The sequence below is a fragment of the Chiloscyllium plagiosum genome, chromosome 3 (assembly GCF_004010195.1).
Source record: "Chiloscyllium plagiosum isolate BGI_BamShark_2017 chromosome 3, ASM401019v2, whole genome shotgun sequence".
Classification (NCBI taxonomy): Eukaryota; Metazoa; Chordata; class Chondrichthyes; order Orectolobiformes; family Hemiscylliidae; genus Chiloscyllium; species Chiloscyllium plagiosum.
Window position 1 is genome coordinate 88,179,380 of NC_057712.1, and position 24,890 is coordinate 88,204,269.

The following is a 24,890-nucleotide window of genomic DNA, read 5'->3' on the forward strand; positions in this document are numbered from 1 at the left end:
AACAGTGGCCTAACCAATGTCCTGTAAAGCCGCAACATGACTTCCCAACTCCTGTACTCAATACTCTGACCAATAAAGGAAAGCATATCAAACGCCTTCTTCACTAGCCTATCTATCTGTGACTCCACTTTCAAGGAGCTATGAACCTACACTCCAAGGTCTCTTTGTTCAGCAACACTCCCTAGGACCTTACCATTAAGTGTATAAGTCCTACTAAGATTTGCTTTCCCAAAATGCAGCAGCTCGCATTTATCTGAATTAAACTCCATCTGCCACTTCTCCGCCCATTGGCCCATCTGGTCAAGATCCTGTTGTAATCTGAGGTAACCCTCTTCGCTGTCTACTACACCTCCAATTTTGGTGTCATCTGCAAACTTACTAACTGTACTTCTTTGCTCGCATCCAAATCATTTATGTAAATGACAAAATGTAGAGGACCCAGCACCAATCCTTGTGGCACTCCACTGGTCACAGGCCTCCAGTCTGAAAAACAACCCTCCACCACCACTCTGTCTTCTACCTTTGAGCCAGTTCTGTGTCCAAATGGCTAGTTCTCCCTGTATTCTGTGACATCTAACCTTGCTAATCAGTCTTCCATGTGGAACCTTGTCGAATGGCTTACTGAAGTATCTTAGAGTTGACCCAGCAGATTGAGAGGGAAAAGTTGGAATTAGATGTAACAGTGTTACAATTGAGTAAAAGTAATTACAAAGACATGTGGGAAATCCTTCCCAAGGAAGATGAAACATATTAAGGGAGTATGAGACAACCATGGCTGTTGAGGGAAGTCAGGGACCACACAAAAGTAAAACAAAAACTTTACAATGTGGTGAAGATTTGGAAACTAGAAGATTGAGAAGCCTTTAAAACCAACACAGGATAACTCAAAATGCAATAATAGGGGAGAAAATGAACTATTAGAGAAGGTAGTAATATTAAAGAAGTTTGCAAGAGTTTTTTAGATAATCTAAAGGTAAGATGGGCACGATTGGACACTACCACTGGAAAATGAGGCGAGAGAAGTAGTAATGGAACAAAGAAATGATGGAGGAACTGAATAGGTACTTTGCATCAGTTTTCACAGTGGAGGACACACCAGCAGTGTACCAGAAATTAGAGAGACTCTGGGTAGATGTGAGTGTATTGGCCATCATTAAGAAACTGGTGCTAGAGAACCTAAAAGGTCTGAAGATCGATAAAACACCCCGACCATCCAGAGTCCTGAAGGAATCCCTAGAGGGCAGTGACTTTAATATCTCTGCATTAACCCAGCAGATTGAGCTGGCGAAGTTGGAATTAAATGAAACAGTGTTACAGTTGAGTAAAAGTAACTACAAAGACATGCGGGAAATCCATCCCCAAGGAAGAGCAACCATATAAAGGGAAATTGTAGAAGCAATGGTGATGATCTTTTGAAAATCAATCGAGTCGGTAAGAATCAGAGGACTGGAAAATGGCTAATGTAATGCTTCTGTTTAAGTAGGGAGGGAGGCAGAAGACAAAAATATTACAGGCCAGTTAGCCTGACCTCGGTCATTGATCTCTGAAACCTTATCTTTATTAAGGATAAGATTGCAGCATACTTGGAAGTGTGTGGTAAAATATGGCTGAGTCAGCACCGCTTCATCAAGGGGAGGTTATGCCTGACAAATCTCAGAACTATTTAAGGAGGTAACCAGCAAGTTATGCAAAGGAAAGCAAGTGGATGGATCTATTTGGATTTTTGGAAGGCCTTTGACAAAGCGCCATAGAGGAGGTTGCTAAGTATGATAAAGGCCAATGATATGAGGAGCACAATAGTGGCATGGATAAAGGATTGGCTGACTGGTAGAGGTGGGGAATAAGGATAAAGGGATCTTTTTCAGGATAGCAGCCAGTGTATAGTGGAGTTCTGCAGAGATTCATGTTAGGACCAGACTCATTCATGTTATGCATTAATGAAACTGAGTGTATAGTTGCAAGTTCTGCAGATGGCACAAAGATAGATGGAAGAAAAGGTAATGGACAAAAGGTGACTGGACAAAAGTGGCAGAAGGAATACATTGTGGGGAAGAGTTAAGCTATTCACTTCGGTAGGAAGATTAGAGGCATAAACTCTTTTCTAAGTGGGGAAGGGGTTTGGACATCTGAAGCACAAAGGGACTTGGGAGTCCTTGTTCGGGTATCTCTTAAGGTTAATATGCAAGTTGGTAGTGCTGAAGCCAAATGCAGTGTTAACAATCCTATCAAGGGGGCTAGAATACAAGAACAGAAATATACTGCTGAAGCTGTATAAGGCTCTGGTCAGACTGCATTTGAAATATTGTGAGCAGTTTTGGGCTCTGTGTTTAAGGATACATGTGCTGGAGCTGGAGGGGGTCCAGAGGACGTTTACAGGAAATGATCCCAGAGATGAAGGGCTTGTCATGTGAGGATTTTGGATCTGTATTTGATGAGATAGGAAAGTTTGCGGGGATGGAATCTGATTAAACCTTAGAGAATATTGAGAGCCTGAATAAAGTGGATGTGGAGAAGGTGCTTCCATGAGTAGGAGAGACCCTAGGACATGAGCCATAGCCTATGAGTGAAGGGACAGCCCTTTAGAACCAAGATGAGGAATTTCTTCAAGTAAACCGTATTTAATCTTTGGCACTCATTGCTACAGAAGGCTATAAGAGGCTGAGTTATTGAATGTATTTCAGACAGAGGTTTGTAAATTGTAAGGGGGGTCAAGGGTTGCAGGTAGAAATCAGGAGAATAGATTTGAGAAACCTATCAGCCATGATTGAATGGCGGAGCAGATGATTAGCTGATGACCTAATTCTGCTCCTGTTTCTTATAGTCTTGTGTTAGGTATTGCTGGACAAGTTTGAGTGACAACTCTCCAAATTTGGTACTAACCCCTGATGACAGTAAGGAGGACTTTGCAAGGTCAATAGGGCTGTTCTTGCCGTTTTATCTTCTGCGGTACCTCGGTCAGTGTCAATCACAATCAGTTATAACCTGTGTGAAAGGTTCTTCAAATGCGGGAATTGATGACAAAGGTGCTGGTTTTATTACCGCCTGTGACGTACCTACCGTTTGGCATACATGACACGTACGGCTAACATTAACCACATCCTTCTGCATTCCAGGCCAATAAAAATGTTTTTGTACCTCAGCCTGAGTCTTTCATACCCCTCGGTTACCTTCTACAGGTAGTACATATGCTACCCGTAACACCACCTGTCTGTATGCTACTGGCAACACAATCTGGTGCACTTCAGCCTATTTCTCCTCTGCTCTAACCTGCCACGGTCTCCATTTCCGTCTTGGTATTCTAACTTTCACATAACAGTCAGGAGTATTCTTTGTCTCCTTTTCGGGGTACACAACCACATATACAGAGGAACTTCAATTATCTGAACGAGCTGGGTGGGCAGTATTTTGTTTGGATAGTTGATTATTCGGTTAATCGATTCAGTGCCTTTCCTCTAGGGCTCGGGAGTTTTCTATTAAGTCTGCTCCCTGTTCAAGACTGCAGCACACGGCACGTGAGGCCCCACCCCCTTGCTTGCCTCCAATCCTGTCCAACACTGCCCCCTGCCTGCCCCCAAAACCCCATCCAACCCCCCCCCCCCCCCAAAACCCATTCAGCAACGCCCCCTAGCTGCCCTCAACTACCATCCGACTCTTGCCCACGGCCACTCTCTTCCCCCTCCAGGGCAGCCGGACTGGACTGCTGCTACCTTTCTGGGGTAAGTCTCCTATGAGTGCAGGGATACGCACACAGACTGCCCCACACACATCCTTTTAACTGCAACTTTTTGACAAGTTCCACCTCTGCCACGTACAGGGACAATGTTAGACAGAATATCTGGGAAAGGGGTTTCAGGGTTCACTCCTATGTAGAACTTCATGGAAAGTGTGGGGAGAGGGAAAGTGGGCGGGAGGTCAGTCATTTGGAGACAATGTCTGGGCTCTCCTCCACATACAGGACTGTTCTCGATTTAAAGATTTGTTTTTAATCAGTGTAAACAAAAGATGCGATCAGGGTTGGGACCTCGACCTCCTTCGGATAATCCGGTATTCGGATAATCGACGTTCCTCTGTATATCTTTCATCACCTTGTCTTGTTGTTGCAAGTCCCTTAGCCTTTCAGGACTAAACCGTTCTGTCTGACCCTCTGCCTGTTTGTTTTTCCTGCACTATTACGTCAAACAGGTTATCTGCTAACTAAACCTCAACTCCTTCATCTCTCCTTTTAGTTTTTGCTTCATGCTGTGACTTATGATAGTGGGATCTGGTTACTACACAATCTGGGAAAATACCAAGAAAATTTCTGTTTTAACTCAGTTTCTTGGTCTTCCTTGGGCTTCTCCACAACTAGTGTCACTCCCACCGTGGATCCTGCCAAACCATTCCCAAGAACAAACTGAATTCCTGGAACTGACACTCTGTCAATCACTCCCACTGTGACTTGCCAAGTCTTGAATCTTACATAGGGGAATGCTAAATTTTTGTCCATCTATCCCACAAATTACCACAGTCAGTTAACCATTCAGAAAGAGTGCATACTCGCTCATCTTTTACCATCAGCGACTGGTTAGGTCCTTTATCTCTCAAGATTATAACTTCTCCCCCTGTTCCTTCTGAATAAACTTTACCCACAGAGACATATTCTTTGTAGAGATCAGGTACTAAATCTATACCCAGCCCCTGCCTAGACTCTGCACTCTCTGGCAGCTCCTCGCTTTTCTTGGGTCTCCTTTACTCCCTTCACTAATGCCAGTGGCTTAGCTTCTTTTACCACATCTTTTCCCACAGTGCCTTTCTTTAACAACCAGCACTGTGACTTTACGTGTCCCACTTTCTGGCAGTGAAAACACCACCTTTTCCCAGTGCCCTTCTGAAATCACCAGCACTGTAACTTTGCAATCCACTCCATTGTGTGAAAACACTTGAGGCCTTTAACCTCCTTTCCACCCTCTTAGGTTTCTTTTTTAACCTGTGGTAAATTCTTACCACTGTTCTCTACTTTTGGTTTCATAATGTAGGATCTCCCTTTATCCCAACTTCTATCCCTCACAGGAAGAAATTCTGGCCGGAAGCTGTTTATGCACCAAAATCTTCTAATTCTGCTGTCGTTCTCACTTTCTGAACTTACTGTTCCTCCACATGAATTCTTACCATCTCTGGAAGTGAATTTTTTAAACTCCTCTCGCAGAATAATCTTTTGTCATGCCTCAAAGGTCTTATCTATTTTTAAAGCGCACACCCACCTATCAAAATGACTTTGTTTAATTCTTTCGAACTCAACATAAGTCTGACCCCGTTCCTTCCTTATGTTTCTGAACCGTTGTCTATGTTCTTCTGGTACCAATTCAAACGCACTTAAAATAGCCTGTTTAACCTCTTCATGTTGTGTTGACCCCTCATCTGACAGCGCAGCAAATACCTCACTGGCTCTGCCTACCAGTTTAGTCTACACTAGCATTACCCATAAATCCTTGGACCACTCCATCTGCCTAGGCAGTTTTGCAAATGAAATAAAGAAGGTTTCAACATGCTCATCAACATGTGGCAGAGTTTTAACATTTGTATATGCTATTACCTTTTCTTTTAATCTCCATCCTGTTAATCTGACTTTGTTGACTAAGTCATAACTTCTCAAGTTCAAAGTCTGTCTTTTGTCTGTCCCTTTCTTCTCTCTTTGCTCAGCTGAGAGCCTCTCTCTCTCTCTCTTCCCCTCTCATTTTTTCCCTCTCTCTCCCTTTCCCCCTCCCCCTTTTCTCACCCCTTTTCTACCCCCTCCCCTTCCCCCCCCTTTCCTTCCTCCCTCTTAGTTTATCTTCTAACTCCATTTTCTCAATTGTAACTGTAGTTTTTCTACCTCTATTGCACTTGTCTGTTTCTCTGACACACCTAAGTGTTTGAGTAACTCTTACAATTTCAGCTTTACTTTTGTCCTTGATTAAACGTGAATCCAACATCTTTGCTAATTCTAAAAGTATGGCCTTTTTCTTACCTTCTAAACTTTCTTGGCAAATTGGAGAATCGTCTTCAAATTCCTGAACCCCCTCTAGCAATTTTAAGAGCCATTTCTTTCCCATTTAATTTAATCAACCACAAATTACCAAAATTAACAAATTGCTTCACCTACGTTTTATTTAAGGATCTAGGGCACTAACCTCCAAGTGTTAAATCTGCTGGAATTATTTGTACCCCAAATCTATTCAAATCTGTCTCGATCTCGTCAAATCTCAGATGAAAGCCCCCAAACAGTTACAACGTTGGGGTAAACCCTACTGCTAATTTAACCCAGCACCCTGAAAAGATTTACCCCAAGCTGGAATCTATGAAAATTTGAAAGCCCAAGAAGTATTCCCAAAGGTCACTATTTAAAGTAAACGATAACTTTTTTTAAAAGTCTAACAGAGAATAATTAACTAACAGCTACTTACAACTCCTTTCTCTAAACTTTTACTTTCCCTTCTGTAATACTGGTCCAATAAAACTCCCGATTTAAGATTTAGCAAAAAATGCAAATTTCAAAACCAGCCAGCTGTTGAATCTTCTCTTTGTATCTTTCTCAGTTTTCTTTTCTTCTTCTTCGGGTTTCTGCTTCACAGGTCGTTGATGGATAAAGGTACCTTTTAAGGGAGCTATTCTGCAGGCAGTCTGCATACGTTAGTAGCTTGGCCGTTCTCCTCCAACTGTTTAATTTTCCCCCATCTTATACCCCAAAGCATCGGATTATTTCATTTGTTTTGAAATTGTCAAAATACCAAATTCAAACTTGATTGGAGTTTGGTATTTTGAGGTATAATTTAAACTGGCCAAATTCAAATTTGTTTTTGTATCTAGACAACTGAGCTACTCTAGCTGTTTGACCAAATGTTTACATTGTTACCTTGTTCAGAACACTTGATGCTGTGTCAGGTAGTTCTGCTAGCTTTTAACTCTTTAAAGGTACAGTACCCCTTACACATCCATAACAAGAATCAATGGATTGCTGTGAATCTGGAGTCACATGTAAATCTCAAAGTAGCTGAGGTTGACAGATGTCCTTCAGGGAAGGACATCAGTGAGCCAGATTGGTTTGCAGCAGCAGTTTCATGGTCATCATTGGGTTCTATTTTCATAGGTTTATTGAATTTGTATTCCTCCATCAACCATGGAGGGATTTGAATCTGGGCCTCCACCTATACTCCTTGATTAATAGTCTAGCAATAATACCACTAAGCCATCAACACCCCTTCATATCAGTGAACATTTGCTCCATCCATCACCAATATTCAATAGCAGCAGTATGTACCACATACAAGATGCACTGCAGAATTTCAGGACCCCAAACCTCATGACCACCACCATCTAGAAGGACAATGCCTGTAGATGTATGGGAGCACCGCCATGCACAGCTCACCATCCTGTCTTGAAAATATATTGCGCTTCTTTTAGTGTGGCTAGATCAAAATCCTGGAATGAGAAGTAAGCAGAAAATGAGGACTTAATTGGTTCAATTAAGAAATGGTGAAAAAAAGCTAATGAGCATTGTGCATAGGCCTGATATTAGCTGAGAGGTGGTGGTGTCCATTAATACAGAAATTAAAACCATGTCATAGAGTCATAGATGTACAGCACGGAAACAGACCCTTTGGCCCAACTCGTCCATGTCGACCAGATATCACAACCTAATCTCATCCCTTTGCCAGCACTTGGCCCATACCCCTCTTAAACCCTTCCTATTCATACATCTATCCAGATGCCTTTTAAATCTTGCCCCTCTTACCCTAAACCTATGCCCTCTAGTTCTGGAATCCCCCACCCCAGGGAAAAGACTTTGTCTATTTATCCTATCCATGCCCCTCATGGTTTTATAAACCTCCTATGAGGTCACCCCTCAGCCTTCGACACTCATGGGAAAACAGCCCCAGCCTATTTAACCCCTCCCTATAGCTCAAATCCTCCAACTCTGGCAACATCCTTGTAAATCTTGTCTGAACCCTTTCAAGTTTCACAGCGTCCTTCCAATGGAGAAGGAAGGAGACCAGAATTGCACGCAGTATTCCAGAAGTGGTCTAACCAATGTCCTATACAGCCTCAGCATGACCTCCCAACTCCTATACTCAATACTCTGACCAATAAAGGAAAGCATGCCAAACGCCGCCTTCACTATCCTCTCTACCTGCGACTCTGCTTTCAAGGAGCTATGAACCTACACTCCAAGGTGTCTCTGTTCAGCAACACTCCCTAGGACCTTACCATTAAGTGTATACGTCCTGCTAAGATTTGCTTTCCCAAAATGCAACACCTCGCGTTTATTTAGATTAAACTCCATCTGGCACTCCTCAGCCCATTGGCCCATCCGATCAAGATCCCATTGCAATCTGAAGTAACCTTCTTCGCTGTCTACTACACCTCCAAGTTTGGTGTATTAAACGCTGATACATCTGAATGGGAAATATTTGGTTTGCATTGAAATAAATAGACTCACTCATTTGGAAAGATAATAACTTAGTTTTGCAGGATAACTTCTTGCATCAATATTCCTTCGAACCAAAAGATAATTAGCAATGAATATGATTAAGCTGACGTTTAATGGTGCATGAACTTTAGTCCACTTGAAAACAATTTAGAAATAACGCTACTAGTGAGATTCTAGATTAATGTGAACTAGACAAATATATTAGTACTGACGAACTTAAGTCGAAATATGTATGATCAGTTCTATCAGAAGTAAATATGTATTCCTTCATTGCCGTTAGAGATGTGTGTTGCAAGGTGACTAAGGATGGAACTTGAGTATTCAAGAATATTTGACATTTTAGAAGACTGGATTCTTGGGAATGGTTGTTGGCGGGGGGGGGGGGGGGGGGGGGGGTTGGTGTTCGTGAAGTTGTAGTAGTGCTGTTACTTAAGGATGATAATAGTTTAATGCTGAGAGGTGTAAATTTACTTTTGGTCAACATGAGAAATAGCAAAGATGAGTCACTTCTGGGAGTAGTTCAGAGACCTTATTCTAGAGCCAACCAGGCTATTTCAGACATGATAAAGTGTAATGATCAGGACTAATTAATAAAGGTGCTTTTCAGTAGCATGATTAATTTTGGCATTCAGCTAAAAAGAGAGAAAAGGGGGCCTAAAACTAATTTTTATAAGCTTAAAGGCAGTTCCTGGGGATGCAGACAGCTATAAAGTGATTCATTAGAAATCAACTTATGGAGTAGGAGAGTAAGGAGCAGTGACAGACTATTAGGTTTTATAACTTTGAGGTTAGATACATTTTAGTGAGAGAGGACGATTTTCTGAGAAGTATGTACCATCTGTGCAACACTACAAAACTGAAAAACAATCTCACTGAAATGAAAAGCAATTGATTCTGCCAAAAATTGTGGTAGGTCAGAAGAATGGATATAATTTTATAACCAGCAAAGGATGAATGGATATGTATGTAAAAGGAAAACTAAAGTACAAGATAAAGCTAGTTAAGTAAAATATAAAAGATTGCTTTTTTGCAAGTACTTAAGAAAAGGGGAACAGATTTTGTTGGCCCACGGTGGGTGGAATCTCGGGAATTAATAGAAAGTGATGGAAGTGTTGAAAAGAGATTTTGTTTTCACAGCCAAAGACAGAAATAAAACCTGAGAAAGGCTTGCAAATCAAGGTGAAACTGAGGTAGGTACTCCATAACAATCAAGCGAAAAGGGTACTGAGGAAACTATCATAACGGAAAGACAGTAGGCCCTCAGGACCTGATGGAATTCATTCTAACGTTGTAAATGAAGTGGCTACTGAGATGCTAGTTGGGAATTTCAGAAAATTACAGCCTTGATTCAAAAAACTCATCAGATTAAAGAAGAATGGATAATTCCCCTCCCCAGGAGAGGGTTAGCATTTATTAGTTTAACATTTGTCTTCGAGAAGATAGAACATAGAAAAGTACAGTGCAGTACAAGCCCTTTGGCCCTCGATGTTGCGCCGATCCTAGCCCACTATCCTCCATATGCCAAGATGTTGGAAGGTATTGTTACAGGAAATTTTGGAGGAAGACTTCGCAGAAGTTAAAATACTAGTACAAATAGTTTACCATGACTCTGTGAAAGGGCAACATTTGAAGCTGTTTTGAAGAGAGTATGTACTGTGAATAAAGGGAAGCTGGTGAATGTAGTGTATTATGGGCCACTTTCTCAAATGTCTTCTGGAAATTGAAGATGATTGCAGAAAGTAAGAGCTTGTGTTTTAGAAGGTAACGTTTGTGTGGATAGAAGATTGGCTAGTTAACAGGAAACTGAGCAAGCATAAATTCGTCATTTTGTTTGGACTGGCAGGATTTAACAAAATGTATGTTGTACAGCAATGTGGAGTCACAACTTGTTTAAATTTTATACATAAATAATTTGAATGAAAGGATTGTAGGTATGGTTAATAACTTTGAGAAAGATGGGTTGAAAATCTTGTGAAGAGATTGTAATGTGGCTTTGACAGGATATAAACAGTTGAAGTGAGTAGGCAAAGATCTGGAAGATGGAGTAAATGTGAGAAAGTAAAGTCCATTTGGCAGGAACAATATAAAGTATATTATCTAAATTGTGGGATGTTGTAAAGCTCAGAAGCGAGGAATGTGTCCCAGTGCATGAATTGGTGTTGTTATATAGGTACGGCAAGTAATCAGGAAACTTTATTATGAGGGGAATTGAATACAAAAGTAGGGAGACTTCACTTTGGGTGTTGTGAGACCGCATCTGGAGTACTGTGGTTGTTCTATTTTAAAAATGTTAAAGCATTGCAAATAGTTCAAAGAACATCTGTTAGACTAATACCTGGAATGAGTGGGTTGTCTTATGAGGAAAGGTTGGACAGGATAGGCTTGTATCTGCTGGAGTTCTGATGTATAGAAGCCAACTTGATTGAAACCTGGACAGTCCTGAGGAGTCTTAAGAGTTTGCATTTGGAAAGAAGGTAGAACTAAGGGACACATTATTTAAAACTGGTCACCCATTTAAGACAGATGACGAGAGCTTTTTCTTAAAGATTGATCTTTAGAAATCTTCCTTGCAAGGTAGTGGCAGCACAGTCTTTGAATTATTTTAAGCCAGATCTTGATTCTTGATAAATAAGAGTGAAAGGTTAACTTGCGTAGATGGGATGTGGAGAAAATCTTTTCAGCCATGTTTTTGAATGGTGGGGAAGGTTCAAGGGACAAAGTGATCTATTCTATGTTTAATTTGTTTTTTCGGAAAAGTTAACATGATTTTGGGAAAGGGAAGTCATGTTTTAGTTGATTAATTTGAGGAAGTAACCAGCAGTCTTGATAAAGGGAACCTGTAGATAAGGTGGGTTTGGACTTTCAACAGGCATTAGATAGAATTATGAAAATATTATGACACACAAATTAGCCACTTGGCCCATTATGTCTACACCATTGGAAAAATTAAACTATTCACCAAATTCCATTTACTAGTGTTTGATCCATAGCCTCACAGGTTATGACACTTGAGCTGCATGTTCAGACACATTCAAATGAGTTGAGACTTTCTACATTTAACCAGGTAATGTGTTCAATATCCCAACCACTCTTTGTGTGAAAGTTTTCCTCATCTCCCCCTAAACTTTTTACCAATCTTTTCTCTTTAAATCTGTGTTCCGAGTCACCAATCTCTAAGGGCCATTTTTAATGGCCCTTCCCACACCTCTATCCAGGTACCTTCTAATTTTATAGTCCAATCAAATCTCCCCTCTATCTTCACAGTTCCAAGATGAACAACTCAAGCCCATCTGATCTTTCCTCGTAGTTGCAGTTTCTGGTCCTGGTGACTTCCTCATAAATATCCTTTGCACCCTGTAGTGTAATCAAACTTTCATTGTAATGATATGACCAGACCTGTATCTGTTACTCAAGCTGTGGCCAAACTGGTAATTTATGTAATTCTAACATGATAGAACATAGAACATTACAGGGCCTTCAGCCCTCGATGTTGCGTCGACTGTCATACCAATCTGAAGCCCATGTAGCCTACACTATTCCATGTACATCCATATGTTTGTCCAATGACTACTTAAATGCACTTAAAGTTAGCGAATCTACTACCGTTGCAGGCAAAGCATTCCATACCCTTACTACGCTCTGAGTAAAGAAACTACCTCTGACATCTTCCTATATCTATCACCCCTCAATTTAAAGCTATGCCCCTTTGTGCTCGCCGACACCATACTTGGAAAAAGGCTCTCCCTGTCCACCCTATCTAACCCTCTGATTATCTTATATGTCCCTATTAAGTCACCTCTCAACCACCTTCTCTCTAACGAAAACAGCCTCAAGTCCCTCAGCCTTTCCTCGTAAGACTTCCCCTCCATACCAGGCAACATCCCAGTAAATCTCCTCAGCACCCTTTCCAAAGCTTCCACATCCTTCTCATAATGTGGTGACCAGAACTGTGCACAATACTCCAAGTGCGGCCGCATCAGAGTTTTGTACAGCTGTAGCATAACTCATGGTTCCGGAACTCGATCCCTCTATTAATAAAAGCTAAAACATTGTATGCTGCCTTAACAACCCTGTCAACTTGGGTGGCAACTTTCAAGGGTCTGTGTACCTGGACACCGAGATCTCTCTGCTCATCTACACTACCAAGAATCTTACCATTAGCCCAGTACTTTGCATTCCGGTTACTCCGACCAAAGTGAATTAACTCTCACACTTTTCCCCATTAAACTCCATTTGCCACCTCTCAGCCCAGTCTGCAGCTTATCTATGTCTCTCTGTAACCGACAACATCCTTCGTCACTATCCACAACTCCACCGACCTTAGTGTCGTCTGCAAATTTCCTAACCCACCCTTCTATGCCCTCATCCAGGTCATTTATAAAAATGACGAACAGCAGTGGACCCAACACCGACCCTTGCGGTACACCACTGGTGACTGGACTCTAGGATGAACATTTCCCATCAACAACCACCCTCTGTTTCCTTTCAGCAAGCCAATTACTGATCCAAACTGCTATATCTCCCACAATCCTATTCCTCCGCATTTTGTACAATATCCTACAGTGGGGAACCTTATTGAACACTTTGCTGAAATCCGTATACACCACATCAACCGGTTTACACTCATCTACCTGTTTGGTCACCTTCTCAAAGAACTCAATAAGGTTTGTGAGGCATGACGTACTCTTCACAAAACCGTGCTGACTAATCAAACTATTCCTTGCTAGATGATTACAAATCCTATCTCTTATAACCTTTTCCAACACTTTACCAACAACTGAAGTAAGGCTCACTGGTCTATAATTACCAGGGTTGTCTCTACTCCCCTTCTTGAACAGGGGAACCACATTTGCTATCCTCCAGTCTTCTGGCACTATTCCTGTAGACAATGTAAAAAGCTCAGCAATCTCCTCCCTGGCTTCCCAGAGGATTCTAGGATAAATCCCATCTGGCCCAGAAAACCTATCTATTTTCACACTCTGCAGGATTTCTCAGACCTCTTCCTTGTGAACCTCAATCCCACCTAGTCTAGTAGCCTGTATCTCCGTATTCTCCTCGACAATATTGTTGTTTTCTAGAGTGAATACTGTCGAAAAATATTCATTAAGTGCTTCCTCTATATCCTCTGACTCCACACACAACTTCCCACTACTATCCTTGATTGGCCCTAATCTTATTCTTGTCATTCTTTTATTCCTTAAATACCTGTAGAAAGCCTTAGGGTTTACCCTGATCCTATCCGTCAACAACTTCTCATGTCTCCTCCTGGCTCTCCTGAGCTCTCTCATTAGGTCTTTCCTGGCTACCTTGTAATCCTCAAGCGCCCTAACTGAGCCTTCACATCTCATTCTAACATAAGCCTCCCTCTTGACCAGAGATTCCACTTCCTTCGTAAACCACGGCTCCTGTGCTCTACAGCTTCCTCCCTGCCTGACAGGTACATACTTATCTAGGACACTCGGGAGCTTTTCCTTGAATAAGCTCCACATTTCTAATGTGCCCATCCCCTGCAGTTTCCTTCCCCATCCTATGCTTCCTAAATCTTGCCTAATCGCAGCGTAATTGCCTTTTACCCCAGCTGTAACTCTTGCCCAGTGGTATACACCTATCCCTTTCTATCACTAAAGTAAACGTAACAGAATTGTGATCGCTATCACCAAAGTGCTCACCCACTTCCAAGTTAACACCTGGCTGGACTCGTTACATAGTACCAAATCTAATGTGGCTTCACCGCTTGTTGGCCTGTCTACATACTGTGTCAGGAAGCCCTCCTGCACACACTGGACAAAAATGGACTCTTCATACTCGTACTATAGTGTTCCCAGTCAATATTTGGAAAGTTGAAGTCCCCCATGACAACTACCCTGTTTCTCTCGCTCCTATCGAGAATCATCTTTGCTATCCTTTCCTCTAGAACTATTCGGAGGCCTGTAGAAAACTCCCAAGGTGACCTCTCCTTTCCTGTTTCTAACCTTAGCCCATACTACCTCAGTTGACGAGTCCCCTAACAACATCCTTTCTGCAACTGCAATACTGTCCTTGGCTAACAATGCCACACCTCACCCTCTTTTACCATCTTCTCTGTTCTTACTGAAACATCTAAATCCTGGAACCTGCAGCAACCATTCCTATCCCTGCTCTATCCATGTCTCCGAAATGGCCGCAACATCGAAGTCCCAGGTACCAACCCATGCTGCAAGTTCATCCACCTTATTCCGGATGCTCCTGGCATTGAAGTAGACACACTTCAAACCAACTTCTTGCTTGCTGGTGCCATCCTGCGTCCCTGAAACTTGATTTTGGACCTCCCTACTCCCAACCTTTTCTATACTGGAACTACAGTGTTGGTTCCCATTCCCCTGCTGGATTAGTTTAAACCCACCCCAATAGCCTTAGCGAATTTCCCCCCCAGATATTGGTACCCCTCTGGTTCAGATGAAGACCATCCTGCTTGTAGAGGTCCCACCTACCCCAGAAAGAGCCCCAATTATCCAAGAATCCAAAACCCTCCCTCCTGCACCACCCCTGTAGCCACGTGTTCAACTCCTCTCCCTATTCCTCACCTCACTAGTCCGTGGTACAGGCAACAAACCAGAGATGACAACTCTGTTCGTCCTAGCTCTGAGCTTCCATCCTAGCTCCCTGAATTTCTGCCTTAAATCCCCATCTCTCTTCCTACCTATGTTGTTGGTGCCTATGTGGATCACGACTTGGGGCTGCTCCCCCTCCCCCTCCCCCTTAAGGATCCCAAAAACATGATCAGAGACATCACGAACCCTGGCACCTGGAAGGCAACACACCAACCGTGAGTGTCTCTTGTCCCCATAGAATCTCCTATCTGTCTCCCTAACTATGGAGTCCCCAATGACTACTGCTCTGCTCCTCTCTCCTTTTCCCTCTTCTCTTCTGAGCAGCAGGGACAGACTCTGTGCCAGAGCCCTGTGTCACACTGCTTTCCCCTGTAAGGCCACACCCCCCCCCCCCCCCCTCCTGCCAACAGCATTCAAAACGGTATACTTATTGTTGAGGAGAATGGCCACGGGGGATCCCTGCATTGCCTGCCAGTTTCCTTTCCCTCCCCTGACTGTAACCCATCTGCCTTTTTCTTGTACCTGAGGAGTGACTACCTCCCTGTAACTCCTCTCAATAACCCTCTCTGCCTCCCGAATGATCTGAAGTTCATCCAGCTCCAGTTCGCTAACGTGGTTTGAGGAGCTGGAGTTGGGTGCACTTCCCGCAAATGTAGTCAGCAGGGACACTAGTGGTGACCCTTACCCCTCTCATTCTGCAGGAGGAACATTCACCTCATTTTTTGGGCTGGCTGGCTGTAACTTTGAGTGTAATATGGAACCAAATTCTCTAAAGTTTACAACCTACATCAATATCTTGGATTAAGTGACTAAAGGTTTGATTGCTAAATTTGCATGAAGAAAGTTAAGAAAGTAGTTGTGACAAGGATATAAAATGCCCTCAAGGGGATAGAGGAGCAAGAGTTGTAGTTGCAAAAATGTAAATTTGCATGGTTGGCAACAGAGGTTAGGGACAATAAAGAATGTGCAGAATAGTTCCGATTCTGAGAAATACAGATGGGAGCAATACAAACAGCAGCAAGAGATGACAAAAACACTAGGAACTTTAGGAAAATTTAAGTTGTTAAGGAGAGGCGGTGGTTCTTGGGAGAAGGTATTGGTGAGCGGGATGAAAATGAAGAAATGGTAAGCATGTTTAATAATTATTTAATCTATACTTACTGATATCCTGAGACCACCAATATTTAATCAGATGCAAGAAATTCAACAAAATAACACGAGCAAAAAGTAACTGAAAAATAGCACATCTCCATGGTCCGATTACTTTCTTCACAGATTTTCAAGGAGTGAGATATTGACAAAGCTTTTAGTTCTATGCTCATCAAAACAAGTAGATGAATGTGACATTTCCATTAATCATAAAGATGTATGTAATAGGAGAAAAGGGTGCTGATTAGATGGCAAATAATGTGGAGAAAGCAAAAGAGGCCTTTATGGACATCCCTCCAACCCCCAATCTCTTGCATTATTCAAAAGAGATGCAAAACGTGAACATATTCCTTTTTCTATACAAACATTGGGAAGTATGTTGCTTCTGGCAAACAATGAACCATTTTACCAGCCTGATTTGATTATTTTAAGCTAATTCCTCTGAAACTGTTAGTGTACTGTCAGTTGTTCAAAAATTGATGTCCAATGATGAGTGTATTAGTTTTCATTCATACAAATCTTAAATATCTTGAACTTGCTAATTTTTATTGAATCGGTGTTTCTTCTCTCCTGAATATGTTGGCCATGAAGTATTTTGTTCTTATATAACAGACTTAATGTTTGATTTCATTCTACTTCGCTGGTTCAAGATTGAACTGACTAACTTGATATTTTAAATTCAGTCTTTTTCCTTTTTTAAATTCCCAGGATTATTGTACATTTTTCTGGTAGTATGAGGATATAATTGAATGTTCTAATTCACAGTCGTGGCACAAAGGAGTCAAACAAATGTTTCCACATGAAAGAAATTTGAAACAAATGGTGCTATTTTTGTGTACCATTTTACAAGTGGTTGTGTAGAGCATTAATCTAGAAAGTATCCATCCAGACAGATTGAACCTGGGGAGAAAATCTAAACACTGTACAAAAGTAATTATTTTGCGCTTCTAACAGATTTGTTTCAAGATTTTGGCATACAAGCCTAAATCGAAGTTGCAGTACTTACATTATATATTGTAAATTAATTGGAGAGAATAAATTAAAATTGAATGGAAAGACAATAGCATTGGTAATCTGGAAGAACAAATAGATTCTTTAAAAAGTTATCTGCTCTGATTTCACCTGCTCTGATCAATGAAAGAATTGGTATAGTGGAGAAGATTACCATTCGGCGTACTGTTTGCACTGATTCTCAGGGCAATTTAACTTGATACCAGTCTCGTGCATTTCCCCCATGTATCTTCAGTTTTTCACTGATTTAAACAAATAATCATCCAGTATTCTCTGGAATGTCTCAATTGACTCTGCTTCCACCACACTTGAAGGCAATGCATTCATATCCTAACTATTTGCCGTGGGAATGTTTTTTTAATCTCATCTCTCATTTGCTTTTGCAAAATATTTTAATACTACACTTTTTGATTCTTGATCCATTTACAAGTGATAACATTTATTTCCCCAGTCACTTTGTGTTGACCGCTTGTGATTTTGAAAGCTCCTATCAAATCTCCTCCACAGAAAACAGTCCCAAATTCTTTAGTCTTTCTTTAGAACTAAAGTTGCTCATCCCTGGAACCATTCCCTTAAGTACTTTGTCTGCAATTCATTCGCATCCTTTCCAAAACATGGTGCTCAAGAGTATACATAATGCTCTAAGTTAGGTCTAACCAGTATCTTAACTTCATCATCACCTTCCTACTTTTGTACTTTATGCACCTATTCATGAAACCTGACAAACCCCAGGGCATCAATGTGGACTTCAACATTTTCCTCATTTCTCCTTCCCCCCCCCCCCCCACCTCACCCCAGTTCCAAATTTTCAGCTCAGCACTTTTTACTCCTCAGATTCTGCCTGAACTGCTGTGCTTTTCCAGCACCACTCTAATCTAGACTCTGGTTTCCAGCATCTGCAGTCATTTGTTTTTACCTAAAAAAAAAACTGTATGCCCTATTAACAGCTCTGTCTAATTATCTACCATATTTAATGACTTGGATATCTCTACTCCTGCACACCTTTTGTAATTTGAATTTTTTTTAATACTGTCTTCATTTTCTTTGTACAGAAGTGCATCACCCCTCTCTTTTCTCCATTGAACTTCATCTGTCACCTATCTACCCACTCTATCAACATGTCAATGTTCTTTTTTCACTATCCTCGTGGTCGACAAAACTCTGAAGTTTATTGTTGTCTGCAAACTTTAATTGTCCCATGCACACAAGATCTAGATCATTTGTGTTTATATAAAGAAAATCAAGAGTCCCAATACTCAGGCGCTCCATTCACCAGATTTAGGAAGTCCATTAATCATTACTGTTTCCTATTCCTTAGCCAAAGCTAATTTTGTACCCTCAAAAAAGGAATCAAAGTGATTAGAATTAAAATTGGTTTACGAACTTTGTAGAGCTGCATTTTTCTGCCTCAGAAAGCACTGTCGATACAACTCTTGTTTCATAATATATTTAATTAAACAATTCTCTGCCATTTCTAAACTACTTTTGCTTATAAGATCAAAAATGCTAACCCTACATTCTAGCAACAATTAATCCCTGTTTATGGCAGATAATTTTGAAAATGTTTTCATTTTATCCAATTTTTATTTCCTTTTTAGGACTGCTGGAGCATCACAGGGAAATATGGTAATTATTGAATCTCCATTTTAATGAAGGTACAATATGGGATGTTCAGCTTATTCCTCATGAGGTGATAAAGTCCATATATGTATTGCACAATATATGTTGGAGATAATTTGATTATCTAACCAGTATTTTTTATTGTTGTTTTTTCTCTCACGAGTTTCTGTTTTCTCCCCACATGTTGCCAGACCTGCAGAGATTCCCCAGTAATTTTTGTTTTTGTTTCAGGTCTCCAGTATCTGCAACTGTTTGTTTTATTTGATCAAATTTTAAGCAATAGTTTTCCTAGCCATTGCAAGGAATGATCACACCTTTTGAGTTGGATTTTCATGACGATATGGAGATGTGGAGGTGTGAAACTGTGGCCAGTCCACAATCCTGGGATTCCTGACCCCATTCTCAGGGTTTCTTGTTGTTATTATTAGTGCTGCTAAAGGATATGGGCTAACCAAGCTTTATTATGCATTATTGACTGAGAATCCAGTCATTGCTTAGTTTTGAAACACTGGACTCCTGGGGAAGCATTACTTGCTTCATACTTCTCCCTCTCTGATACATGCTATTCATTGCTCAATTTTGATTGATTTGAGTGTAATTACTTAGGAAGCCCCAAGTCTACTTTTTTTTTGTATATTTTCCAATCAATCTGTTTAGATGTTATGATGCACCTGTGGAGCTGGTGGGACTTGGACACAGCCCTCCGGGCTCAGAGGTAGGAACACTATTGCTGCAACACAAGAGCCCCTGGGTCTGCTTTCTATTTTTAACAGTTTATAGCTAACATCAATTAAGAGTGGATTTCAATTTCAGATTTTATTTCGTGAAATTTTATTCTACCAGCTGCTGTGGTGGGATTTGATCCCATGGCCCAGAACAGTAGCGTGGGCCTAGGCATTACTAGGCCAGTGCTCTTTCCATTAAATCAACATGTCCTCCCTTTGTCTGCTTCCTGGATACACCTCTGGGGCTGGTGGAATTTGACCGGAGTTTCCTGGCTTGAAGGTAGCGACACTACCATTGTGCCACAACAGCCCTCTGAGTTTGCTTTGTAAATATTTTCTAATAAACCTGTTCAGAGATGTTATTACACACCTCTGAAGCAGGTGAGACTTGAACCTGGTACTTATGGATCTCAGGCAGGGACACTACCACTGTGCCACAATAATTGTGCTCAGTCTGTTTTGTTTTCTATGTCTGCAGATGCGGGTTCTGGTTTTTGTTTTATCTATACCAGAAGACCTATCTCGTACAACTGAGCGACTTTCCCACAACCAAATCACCATGACTTTGCATTTTAAAGCTATTAACCATCAGTAATCACTCGTGGCCATTCAAGTATTTATCAGTAAAATCCATTATGGGCAATACAAACAATCAAAACTGAGGAGGAGGGTAGGGAGAGAGGAAAAGGGGTAAATCATAATTCAGTTGAAGGGGGAAATAAATCACTATATCCCCTATTCTCTAAAGGCATCAAGAGCATTGAGGGGCACCACCTGCGCATTCTGCAAGAACACGTGGGCATTATCATAACCATAAAGAGGGGCAGAGTCGCAGTTATGATCCCCTGCACAGCCCACTGCCTGGACTTGTTTATAACCAACCTGGCCAGGCCCAGGGTCAGACCCATGAGAAGGTCCTCCAATCTGTCCACAGCCCTCTGCACTAGATACTTACTGGATCTACATTATCAGTCTCGGGTGATAAGTTCCAGTTGGCAGGCCATTGTCTGTTATCAAGGAAACTCTTACTCGATGAGCTCCACAGGGAGACTCGTGATTCCTCAGAAGCCTTTATAGGGTTATCAAAATGAGAAAAAAGTTGAAGTGCTTGCAGTTTTTGGTTTTGAGCTTTAAAGATCCAGATGATTTTCTGTTGCCTGTGGTAGAAGGAGTATTTTGTAAAAGATGAAAGTTAAGAATTACCTTTTGGAAATTTTGTCAATATCCTTTTGTCAATATCCTATTGTCACAAGAGGATTCATTGGTCCTATGAAGTCTGAATGGGTGTAGAAATGTTGCAGTTTGGCATGGAAGAGGCCATAGAAGGTGAAGGGCTGTGGATGCACAGAGGATATAAAGTGACACAGATGGGGCCTTTGAGTGTGAATGGGTGTGAGAGCGAGAGGAACTCTCAAACCTCAAAATGTGACTGTTTCCAAACTCCGTTCAGATACAGTTGGCCTGAGTGCACCCCAAACCTACCTCCGCAATGAAGGATTAATCTGAAATTTACCAGTGTTCTCCACTTGTCTCAAAGATGAAACCTTAGGCCCTTGTCTTGAACTATTCCTAATACTATCAATTTTGTGAATATATTGTTATAAATAAATAACTATTGGAAATGAATGTTCAACTTCCTGTTCATTAACCAATCCTCTATCAACTTAGTAAAACCCTTATCCATAAACAGTTTTTGTATTGAATGTAAGTAAATACTTCTGGAAATTGAAGCATAACATATTTGTAATTCCCTTTTATCTGCCCTACTATTTACATCTTTGTAAAACGTTGTCATACAACTTGCCTTTCATAAAATAATTTTGATAACTTCTTGATAATGGGTTCCAGCATTTTGTTGATAAATTATGTCAGGCTAACTGTCGTGTTTTCAGTTTCTTGAGCAGAGTGTGTCATATTTATTAATTTAGAACCTGCTGTGATTGTTTTCGAAGCTAGGGAAAGTTTGAGAATCCTTACTACTGGCCTCTCTATCTCTAAGGCGGTGTCTTTTAGACCTTTTTTAAACATCTGCCATTTCCCATTCTCTGTGATAATTCCTTGTGTTGCTGCTTCTAACAACCAACTTTCATTTTGTCTGCACTTCTCCTATTTATGCACTTTTAAATGCTCTTAAACCAGCCAGGAATAGAAAAGCAAAATTTCCAATCATTTTTGAGCTTTTTGATGTCCTTTGCTTTCTAAAGCACTCCCAATCTTCATGTTTAAAGTTAGCTTTTGTAACATTAAATTTCTTTTAATCCAAAGTTTCCTTAATCTAAACCTCCTTAATAAGCCACAGATCTTTGTTGCTACACTTTTGTTTTTTAATGCAATTTGTTTTATTATTTAAATGTTTCACTGTTTATTTCCCACCATACGTTTTCACCCTTGGACAGGTCTCTTTTCATACTTACATCATTGGATTTATTTAAGTTTCAGCTTCTTGTTTGAGACTAGGACATCACTTCCAAATTCCTTATGGAATTCAGTTATCATTTTACCATGTTGCGTTTTTTCTATGGGAATGCTAACTAATCCAGTCTCATTGTACTGTACCATGTTAAAATAGCAATACTGGGTTAGTTACATAACAGATTGTTCCAGAAAACTGTTAGAAAAGCTTTATACAAACTCTGCTTCCATAATTCCCTTGTCCCAGTCTGGAAGATGATTACAATCATTGCTATTATAATTATTCATGCTGCTTTTGGTTGCTGCTCCAATTTTTTCTTGCTTGATGCTTTTTCCACCATTATAACTCTCTTGTTATGGGAGTAATTGATGGGCCTTGAGTGTTTTTCTGATCCTTGTTATTTCTAATCTCCTTCACACAGATTTAATATCCTGATCTTTTGAGCCCAAATCCTTTCTCATCATTGTCCTTATGTTATCCTTGCACAATGAGGGCCACATTTTATGTTTCAAAAATGTTGTATATGCAGGATACAACGAAAGTCTGATGCAATAGGAATCTTAAAGTCCAAGAGTAAAAATCACCTTCAAACAGATCCATGTTATAACTGATTTCTTAGACAATCAAATAAAATTGAAATCGATTTTGCCTCTTGTTAGGTAAATGCGTGATGCAGGTACAATTGATTTGTTAGCTATGTTCATTTAGTTTGCAGTGCTTGCAACTATGTGTTTTATGATCCCTGCTGATCATCTTGGACAATTCAGATCACAGAAATCTAACTTGATCATATTTTGAATTTTTTTATTTATTGAGGATGTCTTTCATTGAAATGCAAGTGTGCAATGCTGCAGATTTGGTTTTAACAATAAGCCAGAAGTTTATTATGCAAGCTAAGCAATACATTAGAATAAACAAAATTATGTTATATATAACAGTTTGAAAGATTTTGCAGCACAGTCAAACAGAATCCCACCTATCCCAGTATGATCATTTTACTCAAATATCTGAGAGTTTGATTTTCTGTTACATCTATCAATTTAATTTAACCATGGCTTTCAGTTCCTGGTCTTGAGAATTTGGTCTTCCTTCGTTACTCAAGAGGGAGGTGATGGTGTTATCACTGGACTTTTAATGCAGAGACCCAGATAATGGTCTCTCGGGATCCAGGTTTGAATCTCACTACGCAAGTGGTGGAATTTGAATTCGATACAATATCTGGAATTAAGGATCCAGTGATGACATGAATCCATTGTCGATAGTTGGAAAAACCCTTCTGGTTCATAAATTTCCTTCAAGGAAGGAAACTGCCATCCTTACCTGATCTGGCTTATATGTGACTCCAGACCCACAGCAATGCAATTGATTCTTAACTGCCTTCTGGGTAATTAGGGATGGGCAATAAATGCCCTCATCCTGTGAATCAAGAAGAAAATATTACACACCAAGCTCAGACTTCCTCAACTTCGAATAACTCCTTCAGCATTCTAACCAAATGCTTCTAGTCTGGTGCTTTCAAACTAAAATCCTTCCACTGAGGTAGCCTGTTTCCGAACAGCTTTTAAGCTATTTATTCAAGTGAAACTGTTCCACACACCTAATTTCCACCAGGTTGTCTCCAAACTTAAAAACTAAACCTTTTCCAAGCTATGTGTTTCTCTATCAGGTAAATTTAAATGCTGATTCTTCTAAACAAAAGCAAACTAATTTCCCTCTGGTTACACTCCGCTTATGAAACTCACCGAATGCAGACAAATTCCCATTGACATCAGGAATCCCCCCCCCCACCCCCCAGTTATTATTTTTTTAAAACATCCTGGATCTAAAAATACTAGTACGTAAATTATTAAACTTACACAGACCAAAAGCTGCAAGCTACTGGGTCAAAATTAAAACTCTAAATTAGTCTTCAGTTATTTATCTACATGTACAACTCCCTGCTTCATTGATCCTAGGGTATAAAACAGTAGTATTCTGAGAGATGACATTTAAATGACGATGTAAGTAACTGTTGTAGAGTTTTGTCATTTAAGTGAGCAGTGAAATTAAGTTCTGCAGTTAGGCAACCACTTTGGTAAAAGGATAATTGATGCAACAGCAGCATATAATTTAAAAGATAAATTTACACTACAGTATGTCCATACCTTTATTCCCAATATATTCATAATATAAGACAGTTGTGAGGACATGTATTACAGTAACTTGAAATCAATCTGATATTCAGGCACTCAAGCACAGGCATACATTCAGACACAGCGATACTGACACAGACACATTCATAAGAGACACGCAGTTTGCTTAAGGTACAATCCATAATGTGGGATCATGTTCAATAATGACGGAGTGGAGAAAATTGTCTATGTATTGGGCATCTGCAGTAACACAGTTCAAGGTGGTGATGGAATCCGAAGAACAGTTTTACAGTAGCCTCTTTCTACACAGTTCTTGCGTATATTAAAATTTTAGCACAATGGTGTTACATACTTGTATTATTGTACAGAACATTTGCATGACATCTGCCCTAGGAGAGCAGGAGATGGTTTAAGCACTTGTTAAATACTAGCTGTTACATTAGAACGTCTGTCCGGTCTGAGCTTGCATAATTAAGAGGGGTTAGTCCTTTTGTCTTTAAAGTTAGTAATGTAAGTAAAAATATTAATCCAATATGATCTAAATAGGTGAGAAATTATGCATGTACTAAATAAAAGTATGCAGGATATTAAACTGATCTCCCCCAGCTTGGTGGTGAGATGTCATTTACTATTGTCGGTTTTGACATTCATTCATGTAGTTTCATGGAAGTGCTGTTTTGATCGTAAGTCTCTTAAAGGAGGTGGCAGTGCTATTTAATATGTATTTAAATAGCACACACTAGTGGAGGAAACTGTTTGATGTTCTGCAATCTATTACAACTTGTCCATAGTATTGAGTGAGTT

General features: G+C 40.4%; 1 protein-coding gene across 24 annotated transcripts in view; it reads left to right on the top strand.

The window, feature by feature from the left end:
* The window catches only part of snap91a (synaptosome associated protein 91a), a 222,718-nt gene that overhangs the window by 117,364 nt on the left and 80,464 nt on the right, over positions 1-24,890 (top strand). For all 24 annotated transcript variants that reach the window (XM_043685664.1, XM_043685669.1, XM_043685700.1 and 21 more), the window contains one exon: positions 18,795-18,822. In XM_043685664.1, coding sequence (XP_043541599.1) covers positions 18,795-18,822 — 28 coding nt within the window. The remainder of the gene's footprint in view (positions 1-18,794; positions 18,823-24,890) is intronic.